Genomic DNA, 20,781 nt, shown 5'->3' with positions numbered 1-20,781 from the left:
GATAGATAGATAGATAGATAGATGATAGATAGATTAGATGATAGAGATAGATAGATAGATAGATAGATAGATAGATAGATAGATAGATAGATAGATAGATAGATGATAGACAGATGATAGATATAGATAGATGATAGACAGATGATGGATGGATAGATGACAGACAGACAGACAGACAGACAGATAGATGATAGCCAGATGATAGATAACATTGTATAGATTGGGTAGGAGGGGGGTTATAGTTTTTCACTTACTGTGTTTTTGTTTTCGTTTGGTTGGTTGATTGCTTTGTTCACTGCTCTTTATTAAGTAGGCCGAATGAACTTGGATGGGCGTCATTTATTCAGATGAGGGCAATATTCAGTGGCCACACCACTGAGGAGTCTGATTTCCCTTGCCTTTGCAACCTTTAACTGCCTATGGGTTCCCTTGGAACAGGTGGGGCCTTATAAGCCCCTTTCCTATCCACGCTGGAATGTTCATGCAGGCCCTATGCAGAGAGCCAGGGCTACTGTGCTGTCATGGGTGCAACTGCCATGTCGCATCCAGAACACAAGACTTTACAGTGTTCTTTCCTGTACTCCAACTCTTTTGGAGGAGGAGGGGGAAAGTCAGGGTTTCCTCTGTAGCCTTGGCTGTCCTAGAACTTCTTCTGTAGAGCAGCCTGGCCTTGAACTCACGGAGATCCAGCTTCCTCTGCTTCTCAAGTGCTGGGATTAAAGGCTTGCGCAACCAGCACTGGTTGGAACCAGTGCACGGATAGAAAGGTTTTGTGTGCAACCAGTGAGTTTCTTATGTCCTTCTCCACCCTTCCTTGCTGGATACTTACTTGTGGCAGGTGTGGGAAACTGGCAAATCTTCCTGTATTCCTTTGCCCTCAAAACAGCTGGCTTTACCACAGATCCATGCCAACTCTATCCTGAAGCACTCTGTTCTTTTTTTAAAAAAAAATGTGTATGTGTGTGTAAACATGTACTTACGCATACCTACGCACAGGAATATGCACGTCACAAGTGTGGCGGTCAGAGAACCACTCGTAGGGGTTGGTTCTCTCATTCCACCCTGTGGACTTTAGAGATCAGATTCAGGTCGGAATCTGGCAGGTAACATTCGCAGCTTTTGAACCCATCTCATCAGCTTCCTAAAAAGCTCTTGAAGGGCAAACTGGCCTGGGACACACAAACATCATCCAGGGATCACTCTGAACTGGCTTGGGCCAAGTGGGTCCTCAAAACCTACTCTCTAGGTCTTCCAAACAGGGGTTAGGTTGGAAACTCAGGAGTAAGGCTGCTAGATTTCAAGTCATTCTACCAGTCTTTGAGGTTTTGACATTTGGACAAAGTGCTTAAGCCCTCTGGGCCTTGGTTTGATCTGTCCTGAAAGTGGGCAATGCCAATTATTCCTGCCTTCTAACAAGGTTTTTGTGTGAACCAAGTTAATTAATATTTATACGGTGCCTAAAACAGCGCATGGCACATTGTAGAAGCTGTGTAATATAATCACTACTAGCGTGATTATTATTAATTCACTGTCATCCCATGGCAGATCCACAGTGCCATGGGTCTTTCAGAGACACTCGGGTACGAGCTAACATAGCCATTATAGCAAGTGCCTTGCTCATACCGGATTCGCTAAACAACTGTAGTGATCTCATGCCCACTTCACAAGCATGGCTAACTCCCAGCCTTCTCGGCAGTTTTAAATAAATGGCTAAGGTCCTCCAGGTCCTGCTAAACATATATCAACTGAAGGAAAACAGCGCATATTTACTGATAGCCTGTTATATTTCACTTACTGGAAAGTAAAAAAAAAAAAAAAAAGCCAAAGCCACTGTTCCCTGCAAGAACTTTTAATCCAGTGGAGAGAGATAAGCAGCATTCTGGTTCTCACACAAGGGCGTAAAAAGCTTAGCTGTTCCTTCAGAAATTTGCATTGGCCCCATTCATGCTTTTTCCCAAGTGTCAGTCAAGGCCTGGTCTGGGCAAATTAAACGAAGTGGGCAAAGTCTGCCTTTGGCCCTCTTCCTCTCCGCCTAAGGCATTCCTTTCCATTCCTCCAGGATGTCCGTTCCTCCTCCAAGCAACTCTGTCTCCAGTGGTAGGATTAAGAACCGATATTTATAATCTCTGCGGCTAGGGTTTTCAGTAACCACTTAAGGGGTATTTTTGTCAAGAGCTCTGGAACCTGACCCATCGTGAGAATTGGAAGGACAGACGCCTCCGAGAAGCATTTCAGGGTTCAAGCTGGGTGGGAAGAGCGGTCTTAATTAGGAACTAATAGCCTGTGTTCGTAATCGCTTTTACCTCTCGACCTAGCCGCGCAGCCCACGCTTTCGGATACAAGCTGTTTTCTTTAGTGTTCTGGTACAGCCCAAGGAATAAACTACACAGCTGCCTGCTTTTCCTTGCCTTCTCCCGGGCTGTACTATTAGGCAAGGGTTGGAACGCCCCTCACCCTATTTCGTCCATCCTGACAGGATGCTGCAAGCTCCTTTTCCACCAAACTCGCTCTGAAGTTCTATCTTCTCTTCTTCCGTCAATTGAAAATGCGCAGGCTTCGGGTGGGAAAGGGCGTGGTTTATTTTTTAATGAAAAGATGTGTTTTCCTCGCGGGGCTTCCTGTTCATGGGTTGCAGTGTATTGCTGTTTGTGTTTTTGTCCCACAGAAGAGTAGATTCCAACGGGCTAGCCTGTTGTTAGAATTCCCCTCTTCAGCTGGGCGGTGGTGCATCCGGGAGGCAGAGACAGTCGGATCTCTGTGAGTTCGAGGCCAGCCTGGTCTACAGAGCGAGTGCTGAGACCGCAAGGGCTGTTACACAGAGAAAAACCCTGTCTTGGGGGGAGAGGGAGAAAATTTCTCTCTTTCATGCAGAGGAAGTTCATTCCTTCAGAAACTAACCCTTTTTGCTAACAGGAATCTACTATCTCCTCAGAAAGTAATCAGCGTTTCTTCCCATTTGGTCTGAAAAGGCCACACAACTTCTCTCCACTCTCCAGATAATTTGTTAGAGGTCAACAGAGGCTCATACATCACCACCGCCGCCACCACCGCCGCCATCACCGCCGCCACGGCTGCCACCGTCAAGTGTGCATTGCTCTTGGCTCCCAGATGCTCTTCTTTTCACAAATGCATTTTTATTTTATTTATTTATTTTATTTTTTTGTTTTTCGAGACAGGGTTTCTCTGTGGCTTTGGAGCCTGTCCTGGAACTAGCTCTGTAGACCAGGCTGGTCTCGAACTCACAGAGATCCGCCTGCCTCTGCCTCCCGAGTGCTGGGATTAAAGGCGTGCGCCACCACCGCCCGGAGCATTTTTATTTTTTAAGTTTTGATGTTGGTATGAAGCAACATTAATTTTCTACTGGAATTCAGAGTTGTACAGTAATGAAATAAAGTCATGTGTATACAAATTATCGCAGACAAGAAAGTCACTCCAATTTTGAAATGCAACCGTTTCTCAGTATGAAGTTACAAGACACGTTTCCCATTAACTTACACGGTTGTTTTCTGTAGGATCTGAATAAAACACTCAAACAGTGGCTGAACCTTCTTTCTCGGAAGTGGTAGGGAAGTGATTTTTGTCAGACGTTCCCTAGTGAACTTAATATCGAATCCTGTGGAACGCGAGCCCTTTCGATATGGTGAGCGTCCACAGGGAACGTCGTCACTAGGTAGCAAAGTGTGTGGCTCTTGGGGAGAAGTAACTAGAACAATCTTTAAGATGACTTTGGTGGTCTCTAAGTCAAGCGAAGCTCCATCTCTAGACTATACATGTTTATTCATTTATCTGTGCTACACAGGGCAAGAAATAAGAAAAACGCTCTTGGCTCTTCTGCGTTTCACATCAGGAATTTCTAGCATGGCTGAGAGGGCAGCAGAACCCTCTGACAGTCCAGGAAGGACTGTGGGTTGTGACTTGTCACTCTTGTGCCTACAACTGCACAATATTCAGAGGACAAAGTCATAGGCTTTGATATTGCATTTTTTTTAAGGACCCCGAAGTTTTTTTTTTTTTTAAGGTGAGCTAAGCCATGCTTCCATCTCATAATTAAAGATTCTATAACATCTTTGGGCTGGAGAGATGGCTCGGTGGTTAGGAGTGTGTACTGCTCTTGCGGAGGGCCCAAATTTGGTTTCCAGCACCCATTTAGAGGTTCACAACTGCCTATAACTCCAGCTTCAGGGGATCTGATGCCCTCTCCTGCAGTCTGTAGGTGCCAGCATATGTTATACACCTATGTGCAGACACACAGATACAGATACATAATTAAAAGAAATATCTATCTTGTTTTAGAATCTATATTTAAAATCTGCATACAAATAACCGATTGTTCAATCACAGGTGCTTAATACCATCTGTAACCAGATTGCCACCATCTCTTGCCATGACCAATGCCCTCAGACACATGACAGATGGCCACTGAAAGCTAAAATGAACCAATAGAAAGAAAAGAAAGAAACTTTGCTGTCCCAGACCGATCTTCTGACAATGGATCTAAATGGCATGCCTGATTTTTGGCCCTGCCGAAATTCTTATGCATGTAGCTTCAAGTATGAAAAGATGACATTTTCCTTTTTCTTTATCTCTCTGGTTTTAATATATACCTATCGTAATGAATATATACAGCTCATAATGAACACACTGGTCCAGTAATTCCTCGAATGACTTGTTTCAAGTCTGCACAAGTAGAAGAATGTGCTCAAAATGAGTAGAAAATGGGTTGATTTTAGTGGTAAACAGACTTGTGTGTAATTATAAAAACTTTGGCTGGGTGGTGGTAGCACAAGTCTCCAACCCCAGCATTCAAGAGGCAGAGGCAGGGGGATCTCTGTGAGTTCGAGGCCAGCTGGTCTACAGTGAGTTCCAGGACAGCCAAGGCTACACAGAGAAACTCTGTCTGGTGGGTGGGGGGGAGCCTTTGGACACTGAAAGAGAAAAGTTTTCTTGACATTAACAGGGGCATTTCTGAAACTCCTACAATATTCGAATACCTCATATAATTAGAAACTGTAGTTCTGTGGTCAAGATTTATTACTTCTTTTCTAGTTAGACAACCAGACAGCGGCATTAGATGAACTCTTTGGGGGCACAACTCCACTTTCTTACTCTTTGCTTCGTTCATGTTTGTGTACCAGATAGGAGTGATGTTTAACTTATTACTGAAGTTTCCCTTTTCTGTTTGGTCTCCAAGGAAGACCTAGTTTTCCTGGCACATTTTTCACGAGCATCAAATAGTGGGTGATCTTTCAAGCTTGAACGGCAAGAGTTCTCTTGCTGAGGAAGGATTTCTTGTTTCGAACTGTCTGGGTAATGATTTACAGTTATTTTTGGTAATTCGCAAAATGACAGCTCCTTGATTTTTTTTTTTCTATGTGCACAAAAATTTGCTGTCCCAGCATCCTCAGACCCTGGGAGGTCCATTTCAGTCCCTGGCAGATGGGAGCAAAAAAAATGCTCCGGATGAAACAGACCTGTCAATATTATCCTATGATATGCATGAATGTTTGATGATGTTACCCCAAATGTCTGTGACCTCCTGAGACCTAAAATTCGTGGGACAGAATAACCTATGTGTTGGGTGAAATTATATATTGGGTTTGAACATGCCAAGACTAGACTTGGTAAACTGGACTCTTGGCAACAGTTGAGTTCCTGTAAAGAAAATTAACAGCACCTTTCAATATTATCATCTTCCTATAACCCTTGGTAAATGGATGCTAAAAAGCTTGAAAAGATACAAACAAGGAATAAATATAATTACCTTTTAAGATTACAAATATTACCAGAAAATACAGGTGGTGTCGCTGGCTATTGGGAGACATAAGTTGGGGGGCAGGAGTAAAAAACAATCAAAGAGGAAAGGAAAGAAAAAGTATATTATTAAGCAAGAAGGAAGAAGGTAGAAAGATGTTTTTCTTGAATGTGAAAAAAAAAGAAAGTGTAGCTCTAATACACTCCCTACTTATATCTTTCCTTAAAAATCTTTAATGTGGGGGCTGGAGAGATGGCTCAGTGGTTAAGAGCATTGCCTGCTCTTCCAAAGGTCCTGAGTTCAATTCCCAGCAACCACATGGTGGCTCACAACCATCTGTAATGAGGTCGGGCGCCCTCTTCTGGCCTGCAGACATACACACAGACAGAATATTGTATACATAATAAGTAAATAAATATTTAAAAAAAAATCTTTAGTGTGTCTGCATTATCTACAGGATAAATTCCCGACTCTCGGAGCTGATGTTTGATGAATGCCATGAGCATTCTAGACCACGCCTGTGTCTCTGATGCACACTCTGGTCCACTTACTGCCTGTTTTTTTGGACAACCCTTTGCAATCCTCATCATTTCCCACCGGTGGTGAAAATTCCTGTTCCGGCCTCAGAGGTCACCCTTGCTCACAGAGCTCCCTAACACCTTGGTTTATGTGGTTCACACGTCCTGGGAAATTTCTTCTTTTCAGCTTGTTCGAAACGCAGTTCATCTGCCAAAGGCCAGATCAAACCCCAGGCCTTTCATAACGCCCTCCACATCTGTCGGCCTAAGATCAGTTCTAGACCTTTTGAATTCCTACAGTGTTTTTCATTCTTTTGCATTTATTTGCTGTCTTGTTTAGTCTTGCGTTCTCCTACATGAATGTCTTTGCTCCAATTGTACTAGGTCCTTTCCTTTATAAAAATTTAATTATGTGTATATGCTTGTGTGTGTGTGTGTGCGTGCAGATGCCTGAAAAATCCAGATGTGTTGGGTTCCTTTAGAGCTAAAGTTACAGGCAGCTTTGAGCTTCCTTGATATGGTTGCTGGAAACTGAACTTGGGTTGGGTCCACTTGAAAAGCAGTATATGCTCCTAACCACCACACTCTCTCTCCAACCGCCCAAATCCTCCTATTGTTGTTGTTTTGCCTATATGTGCACCCCATGAAGTACCTGTTGCCCAGGTGTTAGATTTAAAAGGTGTTAGATTTCTGGGACTGGCGTTATAGATGGTTGTGAGCCACCACGTAGGTGCTGGGGATCAAACTTGTAGAAGAGAAGCCAGTGCTCTGAACTACTTAGCCATCTCTCCAGCGACCACCGACTCCTCGTCCTTTCTTAAAGAAAAGAAGTATGTGGCTCACGTAACAATCCTGCAGTTAAAAGTGCCTTGGGTTCTCCCAGAGGAGCTCAGTTTAGTTCCCAGTACCCAGGTCGGGGAGCTCACAATAGCCTGTAACTTCAGCTCTAGGACTCCAGCATCCTCTTCTGGCCTCTGAAGGCACTGGAACACATGTGATATATTCGCAAACACACATTAGTAAAAATAAGTAGAGAAGGGCTGGAGAGATGGCTCAGAGGTTAAGAGCATTGTCTGCTCTTCCAAAGTTCCTGAGTTCAATTCCCAGCAACCACATGGTGGCTCACAACCATCTGTAATGAGGTCTGGTGCCCTCTTCTGGCCTGCAGTCATACACACAGACAGAATATCGTATACATAATAAATAAATGAATGAATAAATATAAAAAAAAAATTAGAGATGTGACGCTTTGTGTACCAAACTCAGTGCCCCATCGTGACTGTCCCTTCTAGATCATCAATAAGTATTCATTGACTGGTTGACAAGATTTGTTACCTTAATGTTGAGTCATTTTAAGAACTGTTTTTCAGGAGAAAATTGTAGCTTTGTATTTATGGAACCCGTTCAGAGTTGCGTTACAAAGTCCCACCTCAGCCGGGCATTGGTGGCGCACGCCTTTAATCCCAGCACTGGGGAGGCAGAGGCAGGCGGATCTCTGTGAGTTCGAGACCACCCTGGTCTACAGAGCTAGTTCCAGGACAGGCTCCAAAGCCGCAGAGAAACCCTGTCTCGAAAAACCAAAAAAAAAAAAACAAAGTCCCACCTCTACAGTCACTGTATCAGTATCCAGAGATGCATTTTGGCCCTGGACGCCATGGTAATTCTTAGTGATATGTGATGATCCAAAGTATTTTATAACATTATCAGTGAAATGAGGGCTTTCTGGGTGATACATGATGATCCGAGGTATTTTCTAACGTTATCAGTGAAATAAGGGCCAAAAATATTTCCTTAAGAATTCTACAGAAGCATTCTTCTCTGAGAAACATGGTATTTTAGATGACCCCCCAGAATTCAGTCATGAGGTCAAAAGAAAAACCCAGTAATTATAACAAAGTGTATTCAAAGTCTTAGCAATATTTCTTCGGCTCTTTGATTAATTTTACTTCTAGGAAATACATTTAGGAGAAGTAAAGAGTTACACAAATTTATACAAGTATATACAAGTTGATCTACAGGGATATTCACTGTCGTGCTGAATATACCACGAGTTTAAGCCTTTGTGATAAAGAAGTAGGGGACTGCTCACTTAAACTGTTACTCACACAAGAGGATGTCTGATATACAAGAATGCTAAAGAAAGCATACAGATTTCCTTTTCCTTTTTTGGATAGCAGCCTGAGGCTTGAACCCCAGAGTCTTGCACATGCTAGGCACATACACTACCACAAAGCCACATGTTCCTAACATGTTTTGTAGAAAAGTCCTTAATTGCATTTTAAGGTGCTAGAAATATATATATATATATATATATATATATATATATATATTCAAATATTTATATTAATATTTTTGAAAAGATTACAAATTTCTAAATTTTCTGCAGTAAGGCTACATTATTTTATGCTAAGAATTTTTTTCTTTAAACTAAGGATATTAACATTGACTTAAAGGGGCTGGAGAGATGGCTCAGAGGTTAAGAGCATTGTCTGCTCTTCCAAAGGTCCTGAGTTCAATTCCCAGCAACCACATGGTGGCTCACAACCATCTGTAATGAGTTCTGGTGCCCTCTTCTGGCCTAAAGGCATACACACAGACAGAATATTGTATACATAATAAATAAACAAATATTTAAAAAAATAAATAAAATTGACTTAAATACTTAGCCAATACCACAGAATTTCTCATTACGGCCATAGATTCTATAGTCAAGAAAAAGCTTTCTTTCTCTCTTTCTTTCTTTCGTTAATCACAAAACAGACTAAAAGTATTTTTCCTCGCACTAGCTAACTTCTTAAAAAAAAATAAATAAATCTATGTCTTCTGGCTAAAGCAACGGGTGCAGAGAGAGACCGGAGGGAGAATTTCTCCCTTAGTGACACGGCCCACGCTCACAGCTCTGCCCTAACGTTGTTCGTAGGTGCACGGGAAATGCATGTGCAAGCACAACACAGCCGGCAGCCACTGTCAGCACTGTGCGCCATTGTACAACGACCGGCCCTGGGAGGCAGCCGATGGCAGAACAGGGGCCCCTAACGAGTGCAGAAGTAAGTATCAACCTCCACTATTTAAAAGCCTTCTTTGTGGACGACACTTATCTGTGAATTCCTTGTTATCTCTTGAAACACAATATAAAGTGGTGGACGACAGGAGCTATACACAAACATAGCCATATCACTGCCCAGCACGACTCCAGCCATTGGAAACAGTTAGTTTGCAGCCAATAGGACTGAGTGGCCAAGAATGTGCTGTCTATTCGCTTGGATCCTTGCGGGACCTAAAAGCTGTCCTTGAGAACTTGACAGTGATACAAACACGAGTAGACACAAGAGCAACTAAGGGTTGCAAAGTCCCGCAGCTCGCGTAGCTGTGATACTGAACAAAACACGAAAACAGCTTCTTCTAAATTCAGCTCACAAAACAACCCCAGAGAGAAGATGGTGTCAGTCCTGTTTTAGAAATCGGGAAACTGAGGCTCAGTAAGATTAAATGTCTTGCCAGAGTTAGGAAATGAAGGAAGGAGGATTTGATCCCATGTCTTTGGGGGTCCTATTAGATATGTTCCCCACTGGTGGATTAGACCCGAAATTAACCCAGGAAGTCAAGAATGGAGTTGTTTACTAGGATTGATTTTGGGGTTGCATTTGGAGAAGAGAAGATAGGCCATGGGAAGATGAACCATTTTTCCCTTTCCAGACTACAATGTGCAGAGTGTGGTCCAATGATATCCGGGTTAGCATTCAAGTGGTCAGATGTCCTGAGAAACACATGTGCTCACTGAAATGTCTCCAGTCCCAAGCCTGTCTTAGGAGAATGTTTAAATCTTGTATCTACTCATGTTTGTACCACATCAGGTTCTCAGGGACAGCATTTGGGTCCTCCAAAGTGTCCAAGCAGTTAGCACATTCTTATCCACTTGGTCCTATTGCCAGATTTGAAACTGTTTGCTCTTTGAATAAAGTTTCCGAGAAATCTCTCCCCATACACAATCTGGAATTGGAATGGATTTGTTTCTAAGAAATATAAAGGATTTCCTCTAAGCATAAATATCAAATTGCCTTATGCCTTTTAAAGATATGAGTCTGGGAAAAATCCCATGGCAGGACGAGGAAACAAGGGGAAAAAAATAGCACTAGCGTTTTCAAATACAGTTGACTTCCAGGGTGGGGTGGAGGGGATGTCTGGATTCTTATTCTAAACCATTTATCAAGAGAATCTAAAGAATTTCTCCTAAATTCCTAGAGTGCCATTCTAGTCCTTTCCATGGGAACCCAGAGTATTTCTAACTACACATAGACACAGCGACAGTCACTGGGAGCTAAAGACTGATAAGCTCAGAGATACCACTGAGAAATTATTACATAAGGAGCACGGAGGCCTCCTCTATAAACTGAAGTTTCCATAGCAGAGTTCCTTAGAGTCACCAAAGGACGATGGCTGAGACATGTTACTCCACAAAAGTAAACTTAAACCAAGTCCTGATGGCTCAGGCCCCTGATCTCAGTTACTTGGAAGGCTGAAGCAGGAGAATCCCAAGATCAAAGCCTGCCAGGGCTATAAAGTGACTTCAAGGACAGCCGGGGCAGCTAAGTGAGACTCTGTCTCCAAATAAAGTGTAAAATAGTGGGCCAGCGATAAGACTCAACGCGTAAAGGTGCTTGCCACCAAGCCTGTTGACCCAAGTTCAATCCCCAGGCTCCACACTGTGGAAGGAAGGAAACACCTGAGTTCCAGTTGGAACCCATGGGAAGGAAGGGGAGAATTGATCCCTGCACGTGTGTGGTATGTACACACACGCACACACTCACACAAAGCACCCAGCACAAGTGAAGACCTTGATCTTAGTACCACAAGAGCGAGGTACTTAGGCTCTGTTCGCTATCCTCCAGGCGTTTCTTTCCAGGCTCATGAGTGAGCATGAATTATGGTTTGTGCCTGCAATACACCCTGTATTTTCCAAATAATGCCAAGAGTCTTAGGTTTTCTCCCCAGAGGCAAGAGATCCACTGATCCTGAGAAAGTAGCAGGAACGGGACAAGGTCAAAGGGCACCATCAAAGAGGAAAACTGGTGACCGCTCAAATATCTTTCCACGACAGATGCCAACCTCAGAGTAACCGGAATGTCTTTGCCTGGATGGACATATCTTCCTTCACTCTGATAGATGCTTTGGTTTCTTTTCCTGTTGCCGTGTTTGGTTACTCTGACAAAAGCCACCTAAGGGGCTTATTCTGGCATACGGTTCAAGGGGACAGGCAGGAAAATCAAGTACAGGGACTTGAAGCAGGTGGTCACATCACACCGCATCCACAGTCAGAAAACAGGCAACGGGGAATGCCTGTTGAGTGCTCAACTCTTTTCTCCAAACTCCCTGCCCAAGGATTGGCCTGGTCCACACTATGATGGGTCCTCCCACAACAATGAACACACTGAAGATAATTTCCAGGCATGCTGAGGCTAATTTCCCAAGTGGTCTAGACTCTGTCCCGCTAACAATCCACACCGACCATCATGATGACCTTCATGCATATACCAACCCTTTAGAAGACCAACGTATAATGAAAAGTGAAAAGTCAGATAAGAAGTATAAAATAAAAGTGGAATCCCGATCAAGGGAAAGCCAGTTAGCTCTTAATATATTCCTTTTTGTATTGCTTTTATTATTGTGCTAGATCCTCTTCTGTAAATAAATAAAATTTAAATTTAACTTGATCCTAGCTTAACATCTTGATCACCAGTGAATCCGCGGCAGTGTTTTTTATGTCCCTCCCGTCTGTTTTGTCGCCAGCCTGCAAGTGCAACGGGCATGCTGACACCTGTCACTTCGACAGCCAGGTGTGGGAGGCATCAGGGAACCGCAGCGGGGGCGTCTGCACCAACTGCCAGCACAACACCGAAGGTCAGCACTGCCAGCGCTGTAAGCCGGGCTTCTACCGGGACCTCAGGCGACCCTTCTCTGCTCCAGATGCCTGCAAAGGTGAGCGCGCGTGCGTGTGCCGAAAGTGATCGGTGCAAACCCGACCCATCTCACTTAGCCTTCCCTTTGCTGGCCCGCGGGAGCAGGTTTATGAAATCCTCAGACAATACACTCGGGGAGATCAGCTAATTTCTTATCAATAGGAGCCAAGAATTTTCAGCCTGTTCAGTTAAAAAACGGTCCAGTGTTCGTGAAGGGGAATCTCCCTTTCTTGTCCTGATAAAGAAGTTTCTTTAGCGCCAGAGGAGAATATGAGAAGCCGTAGGAGTGGTGAAGAAGGGGGAAATGTGAGTATAGGGTACACAATAGGCGAAACCATGCTGATGAAAGAGAATGGTCCCTGACCCTTCGGATGCGCCACCATTCACCTGCACAACGACCTTGGACACCTGAAAACAACCAAGGGTTTTCACGCCATTGTGAATGAACTTCCGTTGACACGGCTCAAACGTACCCACCCTGTTATCATGGCTGATTCAGGGCATAATAATTGTATGCTCTCTCTTAAAACACTGTACCCACAGGCTCGGTTCGGCCTCTCTGTTGGCATAGCTCCCAGAAGTTTACTTGAAGAGCGAATAGAATTTTCAAAGGTCTGCTCCTGTGCGTGGCGTCGCCACACGTGCGACGCATGCGTACAGAGCCAAGGCATTGCCCGGTGGCAAGCAAAGCTTAAAATGCCACGATGGGATCTGTAAAGGCTCTCATCTAGAAGTTATTAGGCCAGAGGAACCACTCCCCGTCAATGGCAGTTCATGATCACGCCTGTTATTTTTACTGAGGACTCCAAGTTCTGACTTGAAATCAATGACGGGATTTAAGCAATACAACGGGAAATAAGCGCTCTGGGACCCCATCCCACCCACTCCACCCCAACCCCTCTTTTAAAGGAAAAAAAATGCTCTTTAAAAACGCATAGTTAAGTGATACGCACCAGTAGGATTTGCTGAGGGGGCAGAGGCAGGAGGGTCATGAATTCAAGTCCAGCCTGGGATAAAAATACATATTTTGAATTTCAGGGAATTGGTGAAATCTCCACATGCAGTTTATTGGGTTTCTTTTGGCAAGCTTCATCTCTTAAGCAGTGGAGGGTGGAGTACAGCGACTGACTTCAGATCTGGACCAGCCTCAGAGAACTTCACTAAGAATACTAAGTTACCCAGATCCTTGCTTGTATTCAAACCTCCATCTGAACAGGCTTGAAATACATGCAGAGTAGGCAAGTTCATGGCCACTTCCTGGCTGTTTCTGATCCTATGCCAGTTATCAAAAGTTCTTTGGTCTCCAGTTTCTTAGATGCAAAAGTCTTCCTTGTAGTGTTGAAATGGGAACTAAGATATAATAAACTCATAAGATAACGTGTTTAACACTTTATCATGCCATAGAAACGCTTCTGCTGTGGTGCTCGAGACTAAAGGCTAGTTGGCCCACACACTTCCAATAGAGTCCCTGCTCCCTCCTCTACCTCTCTTCTCACCATGGGAATGCTGGGATTGCAAATGCGCTCCATTGTATCTACATTGTTTCAGAGATTTTTCTTTTTTTTTTAAATATTTATTTATTTATTATGCATACAATATTCTGTCTGTGTATACGTCTGCAGGCCAGAAGAGGGCACCAGACCTCATTACAGATGGTTGTGAGCCACCATGTGGTTGCTGGGAACAGAAGAAGGCACCAGACCTCATTACAGATGGTTGTGAGCCACCATGTGGTTGCTGGGAATTGAACTCATGACCTCTGGAAGAGCAGACACTGCTCTTAACCACTGAGCCATCTCTCCAGCCCCCTCAGAGATTTTTCTTATTTTCAATACTGTCTGTGTGTGTCTGTGTGTGGCTATGTGCACATGAATGCAAGTGCCCTCAGAGACCAGAAGAGGGCGTCAGATTCCTCGCGGCTGGAGTTAGGGGTGGTTGTGAACCTCCCATGATGGGTGCTGAGAACTCAAGCCTTCTCTAGGACAACAAACGATCTTTTTGTTTGTTTGTTTGTTTGTTTGTGATAGGGTTTCTTTGTGTACCCCTGGCTGTCCTGGAACTCACTCTGTAGACCAGGCTGGCCTCAAAGTCACAGAGATCCACCTGTTTCTGCTTCCCAAGTGCTGGAATTAAAGGCATGCACCACTACTGCCCAGCAGGACCAAGTGATCTTCATTGCTGAGCTATTTCTCCAGCCTCTACTCCTTCCTGAACCCTGTTTTCTGTTTTGTATGTTTTGTTTTGAAATATTTTTTACTGATTTTTATTGAGCTCTACATTTTTCTCTGCTCCCCTCCCTGCCTCTCTCCTCCCCTTCAACCCTCTCTCAATGTCCCCATGCTCCCAATTTACTCAGGAGATCTTGTCCTTTTCTACTTCTCATGTAGATTAGATCTATGTACGTCTCTCTTAGGGTCTGTTTTGTTTTGTTTTAATTATGGGTTCCAGGAATTCAAATTCAAGTTGTCAGGCTTACATGGCAAGTGTTTTTGCCCTTTAAACCATCTCTCTGGCTCTTCCTATTTTTTTTTTCTTCCTATTTTTTAAAAAATTTGTTTGGCTTTTTTAAAATAAAAAGACAAAAAAAATACACGAAGAATTTAAACAGGTGGAACTCAATTTTTAATGAGCCTGATGGATAGAAAAAGAAAAGTGGAAAGGTTTATTAGCAGAATTGAAGCCCAAGTGAATATCTTCAATTTTTGTTTTTGTTTTATTTTGATTTCTGCTACTGCTCTGTGACAAGCTATGATTCATATGCTTGCCAAGTGTAAAAAGGCTGTTTTAAAACAACAAAACCAAAAAAACAAAAAACAAAACCCTCTAGCTTGTTAAGACCTAAAATACTCGCAGATCCAGAGTTTTCTAAGGGTAGAGAAGAAGAAACTATAAACAGTCAGAAGAACAATGATACCTCAGTGAAAACTCTATTAATACGTGAACATATTCTCAGAACAAAACTAAACACATCCACAAATCGCATTTGTCTGGTTGAGTCCTTCAACTTCTTAAGATGCCCTGAGATTCATTTCCCTTCTGGGCTACTACTGAAAGGACCAAAGTAGGAAACCACTCTAAAAAGTCATATTGCGAACCATGATTAGATAGCAAGTATGCGCATGGTTCTTAGTGTATCCTGGAGGGGAATTATGAAAATGACTGATGGTTTAGGATGGTTTCCAGGAGGTGGGTGGGGTAGTAGGGAGACCAGTCATTCTCTTCTCCACATCACCCCTGTACCGAATACTCCAGGGTGGATTAGGGCACAGACATCTATGCCCACATTCTCCCAGAATACATACCCAGTTATTGATCTCCCCTTTCTGAGCCTCCAGTGTACATCTCAGAACCCAGCAATCCAGTTCTTCTACCCAAATCCTCTCTGTACCACTGTCCAGTTGGCCTTGTGTTCATTGCCATCCTTGAACTGCTACATGTCAACCGCTTCCCTGTGTGTCCTCTTCAGCTGACACACAAGATCTGCTGTGTGTGCTATGTACAGACTTGTGTGACATGCCCTTATAGAGAACCTTCTCTCCATCAGAAAACAGGTTGATTTTTAAAAAAAAACAAAAAATCCAGACTACTTCCCTGTGTGGCTCCATCAGCAGCATGTACGATTTTCCTTGGATTAACAATTTGACTGTTTTTGTTCTACTGAGTTTACCAAGGCAGCAGGGGAACCTGCCCTTGGTGTGTGGTCCAGACACTGGTCTCATTGGCACCATCTAGCTGCTTAGAAATGCCGAGCCTCTGATCCCAACCCAGATGAAACCAAAGCCTCACTTTCACAAATCCCCATGCGGCTGTATTTTACTAGAGGTCGAGAGGGCTGCAGAATGCTTTCCAACGAAGATTAAACGTCCTGGAGCACTTCTCTAGAGTTAGATTGCTTAAACGCATTAGCTAGAGTATCTACTCAAACCAGCGTGCAAATCAACCCAAGATTTTTTATCTCGATTTGTGTTACATATAAACTTAGAATTCTAAAATAAATTTTAAGAAGTTGACTAAGAGAGAAAAACAGACATCTAAACAGAAGTATTGGATCCCCAGTAGAACTCTTAATTTCATGAAATGTTAGGAGAAATTACAAGAAGGGATGTTTTCCTAAGACTGTCAATTTAGGAAATGAGCTGGGTAAAGTTTTCTTTACCGAGACACCTCCAGGCCCAATTTGCTGCTCTTCACTATGAATCTTTCTTAAAGTGGCTGTATCTATGTGAAGACTTCACTTAAAGACATTTCTGGCACCCCCCTCCAGATATTGTGTCAAGCACCGGGTCTGTAAGATGTCAGGATCTTCCAGAAAAGGCCTCACGTGCTTAACGGGAAGAAACTTACAGGGACTGATCATCACTTCAGCGTCCTGAAGTGGTGGCGACGTGAGGTGTGAGCGCTGGCTGATGCGCACTGGGTGCGCAGAACTCTCTGTTCACCCTCCAGCGGGCTGAATGTGAACTCACTGAACTCTTGCAAAGGTGCTTTGACAGAAGTACCGTTAGGATCTCCGTGTCACGGGAGGAAAGACGCACTGTGTGCCCCAGGGAGAGGCACACAGTGACTAGAACTAGAATGAGAACAGTTTGAGGATGACTGTCTCAGGAAATCCCCTGCAACGTGGACTTTTTTTTTTCCCTCCTCTGAAATTATCGTCCTCCTTTCTAATGTCAAGGAATGCCTCTGTGGCCTTGAATGAGTTATCTAAGGGGTGTAGTGGACTGCTGACGTCAGTCATAGTAGCAACTCCCATACATTTAGTAGGACACCACCCTGTAACCCTAGCTCGTTGGCAAATAGAGTGACATTAACACTGGGAATGGCTTCTCGGGTCACTAGCTTCCTGTACAATAACCAAGGGCTTGTTGCCCTCCTTAGAGTTCTGTGCTTGTGTCTCTCACTCTCCTGATGGACCTTCTGCACACACTTTCGTTAATGTCACAGATCCATCAAACCTGAGTAAACATGGCCCCACCCCAACTCTGCTGTCCATCTATTCATTCCTGCAAGCAGTTAAACCATCCGTTCTCACTTCCTCTTTATTTCGGCCTTACCCAAGCGTCCGGTGGAACTGCCACCACACATCTCCAGGCCAACGGCTCACTTCTGAGGATTCCCAGGATGCTGCTGTTTGTTTGTTTAAAACAAGTGGAGATCATTGAAAGGGAATTTATTTACACAAGGAAGGAAGAGAAGTGTTTTTGAAGGACAGTGAGTGCATTTAAGGTCTATAAACCCAAGGGAAAATGTGACTCTCCCAGCTGGATTCAGGGCTAAGAACAGAAACAGGCTCAAACTAAGTGGTTGCTAAGGGCTGAAGAGGGAGAGCTCTCTCTCTCTCCTCTCTCTCTCTCTCTCTCTCTCTCTCTCTCTCTCTCTCTCTCTCTCTCGACTGAGCTACTCTAAGGAACAGTGGTTTCTCTCAGAGAGACCCTTTGGGAACCTCTGCTCTCTTAAGTAACTATAACCCCATGTTGGTTTGGTTATGGCAGGGGTATTAAAAGTGGGAGAATAAACCACGTGGCACCCAGTGGTGTACTGTCTTCTGTAGTTGGTTGTTTTACTCCTTTGGCCCTTTGCTCTTTACTCTTTGTGGGGGTGGGGGATGCCACCCATCTCCCAAATAAATACATAGAGACTTATTCTTTCTTATGAATGCCTGGCCTTAACTTGGCTTGTTTCTTGCCAGCTTTTCTTAGCTTAAATTATCCCATCTATCTTTCGCCTCTGGGCTTTTCTCTTTCTCTGTTCATATACCTTTCTTTACTTCTTACTCCATGGCTTGATGTGTAGCAGGGTGATCGGCCCCTAGGGTCCTCTCTCCTTTTCTCGTTCCTCGAGCTTTTCTTCCCAGATTTCTCCCCGTTTATCCTCTCTGCCTGCCAGCCCCGACTATCCCTACTCCAGCCTCTCTGTTGGCTGTTCAGCTCTTTATTAGGCCAATCAGCTGTTTTAGACAGGCAAAGTAACACAGCTTCACAGAGTTAAACAAATGCAGCATAAAAGAACGCAGTACATCTTCGCGTCATTAAACAAATGTTCCACCAAATATACAAATGTAACGCATCTTAAACTAATATTCCACCACAGTCTTTCAGTGGGGTAGAGATAGAATCTTAATTTGTAGCATTTTCCAATTTCTATGGCTTTAATATTCCAACCTAGTCTGTTTCAAGCTGCCAGATTTTGAGGGTGGGAGATACTGAAGATGATTAGGGACTCACATACTAGGCAAGCACTCTACCATTTAGCTACATCCGAAGCCCCTAATGCTGTCCTCTAGGAAACCAAACAGATATTAAGTGGGATGTTTCTCTCCTCTGCACACTGTCAAGCCTCTTTCACAGTCCACTTCCAAGTGTGAGCATTGTCCTCTGTGCTCACTGGATGGGGATCAGAATCACCTGGGAGCTCATGCTGACCGTGAAGGCCAGGACGTGATCCGCAGACCCACACTTCCTTACAAGCATCCTTGGGGATGCCGATGTAGCCTTTCCGTCTCCCTGCTGGCCTCTGAGAACCACTGGCTGGGCCAGACCTGTTTCTGGGGCGAGCTGTGTTCATTGCCACCCTGGGATGAAAGACTCCGAGCTAACAATCACCTGCAATACAGTTCTTCTTACTGCGTTAGCCATGCCTTGGGCGGAAAATCCTAAAGCATTGCTGAAGTTCCAGCTAGGCGAGCTCTTCTTCTGATTCACTAATACACACGAGCACTGGGAAACATCTGTATCATTTGTCTTCCCCCATGAAGATGTTTAGCATAGAACCTGCTTTTCCCCAAGATAAGCTGTGATAGATAAAAAAAAAAAAAAAAAAAAAAAAAAACTCTAAGATGTCTGTTTTCTATGGAACCATTTCAGAACGTTTATCTGGAAATCCCAATCACAGAACTTCTTATTCAAAGTATATAGATTTCGTGTGTGTGTGTGTGTGTGGTGTGTAATTCTTTAAAGCAGATTGCTGTAATGAGTCTAGAATTTATAATAAAACTAGTTTTATTATACGACACCAACATTTAGCTTTGTCCTATAATGACCTATTTTGGAACAGGACAGCATTGAAATACTGTAGGTAGAGATTATTGCTTTGGCATTGAAAGAATCCTTGAATCCAATTCCGCCCCAGATTTCTCCTTTCCCATCCCCTTCTTTTCAGCACCCAAGAATTTATTAAGTGTTGTGTGGGTGTGAAACCGAGTGGGCATGGACAACTGACAGCCACCCTGTGACACCTCTGTACGAATTTTCCTCACTTTCACAGAGCAAGTTTAAAACAGATGTTGGAACACATGCCTTGCAGAACAGAATTAGCTCTTCTTCGGACACACCCAGTCAGTTCTTTGTAATGAATTCTTCTTTAGTGCCAAGAAGCACCCTTTTAACCACTACGTAGTCTTCCTCAATATGTAAACAAAAAAGCAGCAGCTGGAAACAGGGTAAGATACCAAAGCGGCCACCTCCCGAGAGGTCGGCACCCCTCCCTTCATCCCTGGTGGCCAGAATAAGTTCAGCCCATTGCCTTTTAGGAGCAGATGAACAAAAATAAATCCGCCCTCCCTGCTCCGAACCCCAAATCAAGTGTTTACTAAGATCCTCCTGGCTCCTTAATTACGGTTACACACACCAGTGAGTCCGTCGGCCAAGCCGCTTTGCCCCCTTGCATCTTTCCACCCTCTGCTTTCTAACTGAGGCGAAAAGAACTCAAAGCGCAGGAGAAATACAAGTGCCTCGGGTGGGGGCGTGGTTTTCTGTCCTGCACCGTCTACCCGCGTAGCCAGTTCATGAGCTAAAAGCCCACACAGTTCTCTTCACTTATATTTTTATCCATTATTCCATTTCTCCTCTAGCAGAACGAGGTCCCTCCTTCTCATTCATCTTCCAGGTGAAAATGTTACCCTCACCAGGAAAGACAGTTAGGAACCAGAGACATCTTCAGGTCCCTCCTCGTGTGTCCAGGGCACTGCTTCTCAGGTGCCACTGAAGTCCCTTCGGACAGCAGCCCACACTGGGGGACTCTTTCTTCCCAAGTAAAATTTGGCAAAGCCATCTAGGTTCATTTTTATGGCACTGAACAACACAGGCATCTCTGCTTAATTCTGAAAGCAAGCGTGGATGATTCCAAGGTAGCATCAAAATGAAGTAACTGTTTTTGAAAAGCGAACTCTAAATAGAACCAGCAGTGTGGCAGCTTTTTAGTTTTAATCCAAAAAGTAAAACAAAACAAAACAAAACAAAAACAAAAACAGAGGAGTAAGAAAATGAAAGAAATAGAAAAAAGTCAATATAACATAATATAATGACCATAGTAGGATACTTCTTTAAATAGACTAAGTAACATAAATTAACATTTACCTTCTCCCTATAAGAACCATTATAAACTGATAAATAAGAGTCAGTAAAGGCTGGGCATGGTGGCACACACCTAATTCCAGCAATGGGAGGCGAGGCAGGAAGATCTTAAGTTCAAGGCTTGCCTGGGCTGCATGGGAAAGCCTGTCTCAAAAAAAAAAAAAAAAAAAAAAAAAAAAAAAAAATGGAGATAACCAAATCCA

At 43.7% G+C, this 20,781-nt stretch overlaps 1 protein-coding gene across 2 annotated transcripts in view; it reads left to right on the top strand.

Moving 5' to 3' along the window:
• Ntn4 (netrin 4) overlaps positions 1 to 20,781 on the top strand; it is a 100,328-nt gene that overhangs the window by 57,390 nt on the left and 22,157 nt on the right. For both annotated transcript variants that reach the window (XM_013350405.2, XM_005358155.2), the window contains exons 4-5: positions 9,191 to 9,317; positions 12,058 to 12,246. In XM_013350405.2, the coding sequence (XP_013205859.1) occupies positions 9,191 to 9,317; positions 12,058 to 12,246 (316 nt within the window). The remainder of the gene's footprint in view (positions 1 to 9,190; positions 9,318 to 12,057; positions 12,247 to 20,781) is intronic.

This window comes from Microtus ochrogaster, chromosome 24 (assembly GCF_000317375.1).
Source record: "Microtus ochrogaster isolate Prairie Vole_2 chromosome 24, MicOch1.0, whole genome shotgun sequence".
Classification (NCBI taxonomy): Eukaryota; Metazoa; Chordata; class Mammalia; order Rodentia; family Cricetidae; genus Microtus; species Microtus ochrogaster.
The sequence above is the reverse complement of the archived record's forward strand: the minus strand, read 5'-3'. Positions and strand labels throughout refer to the sequence as shown.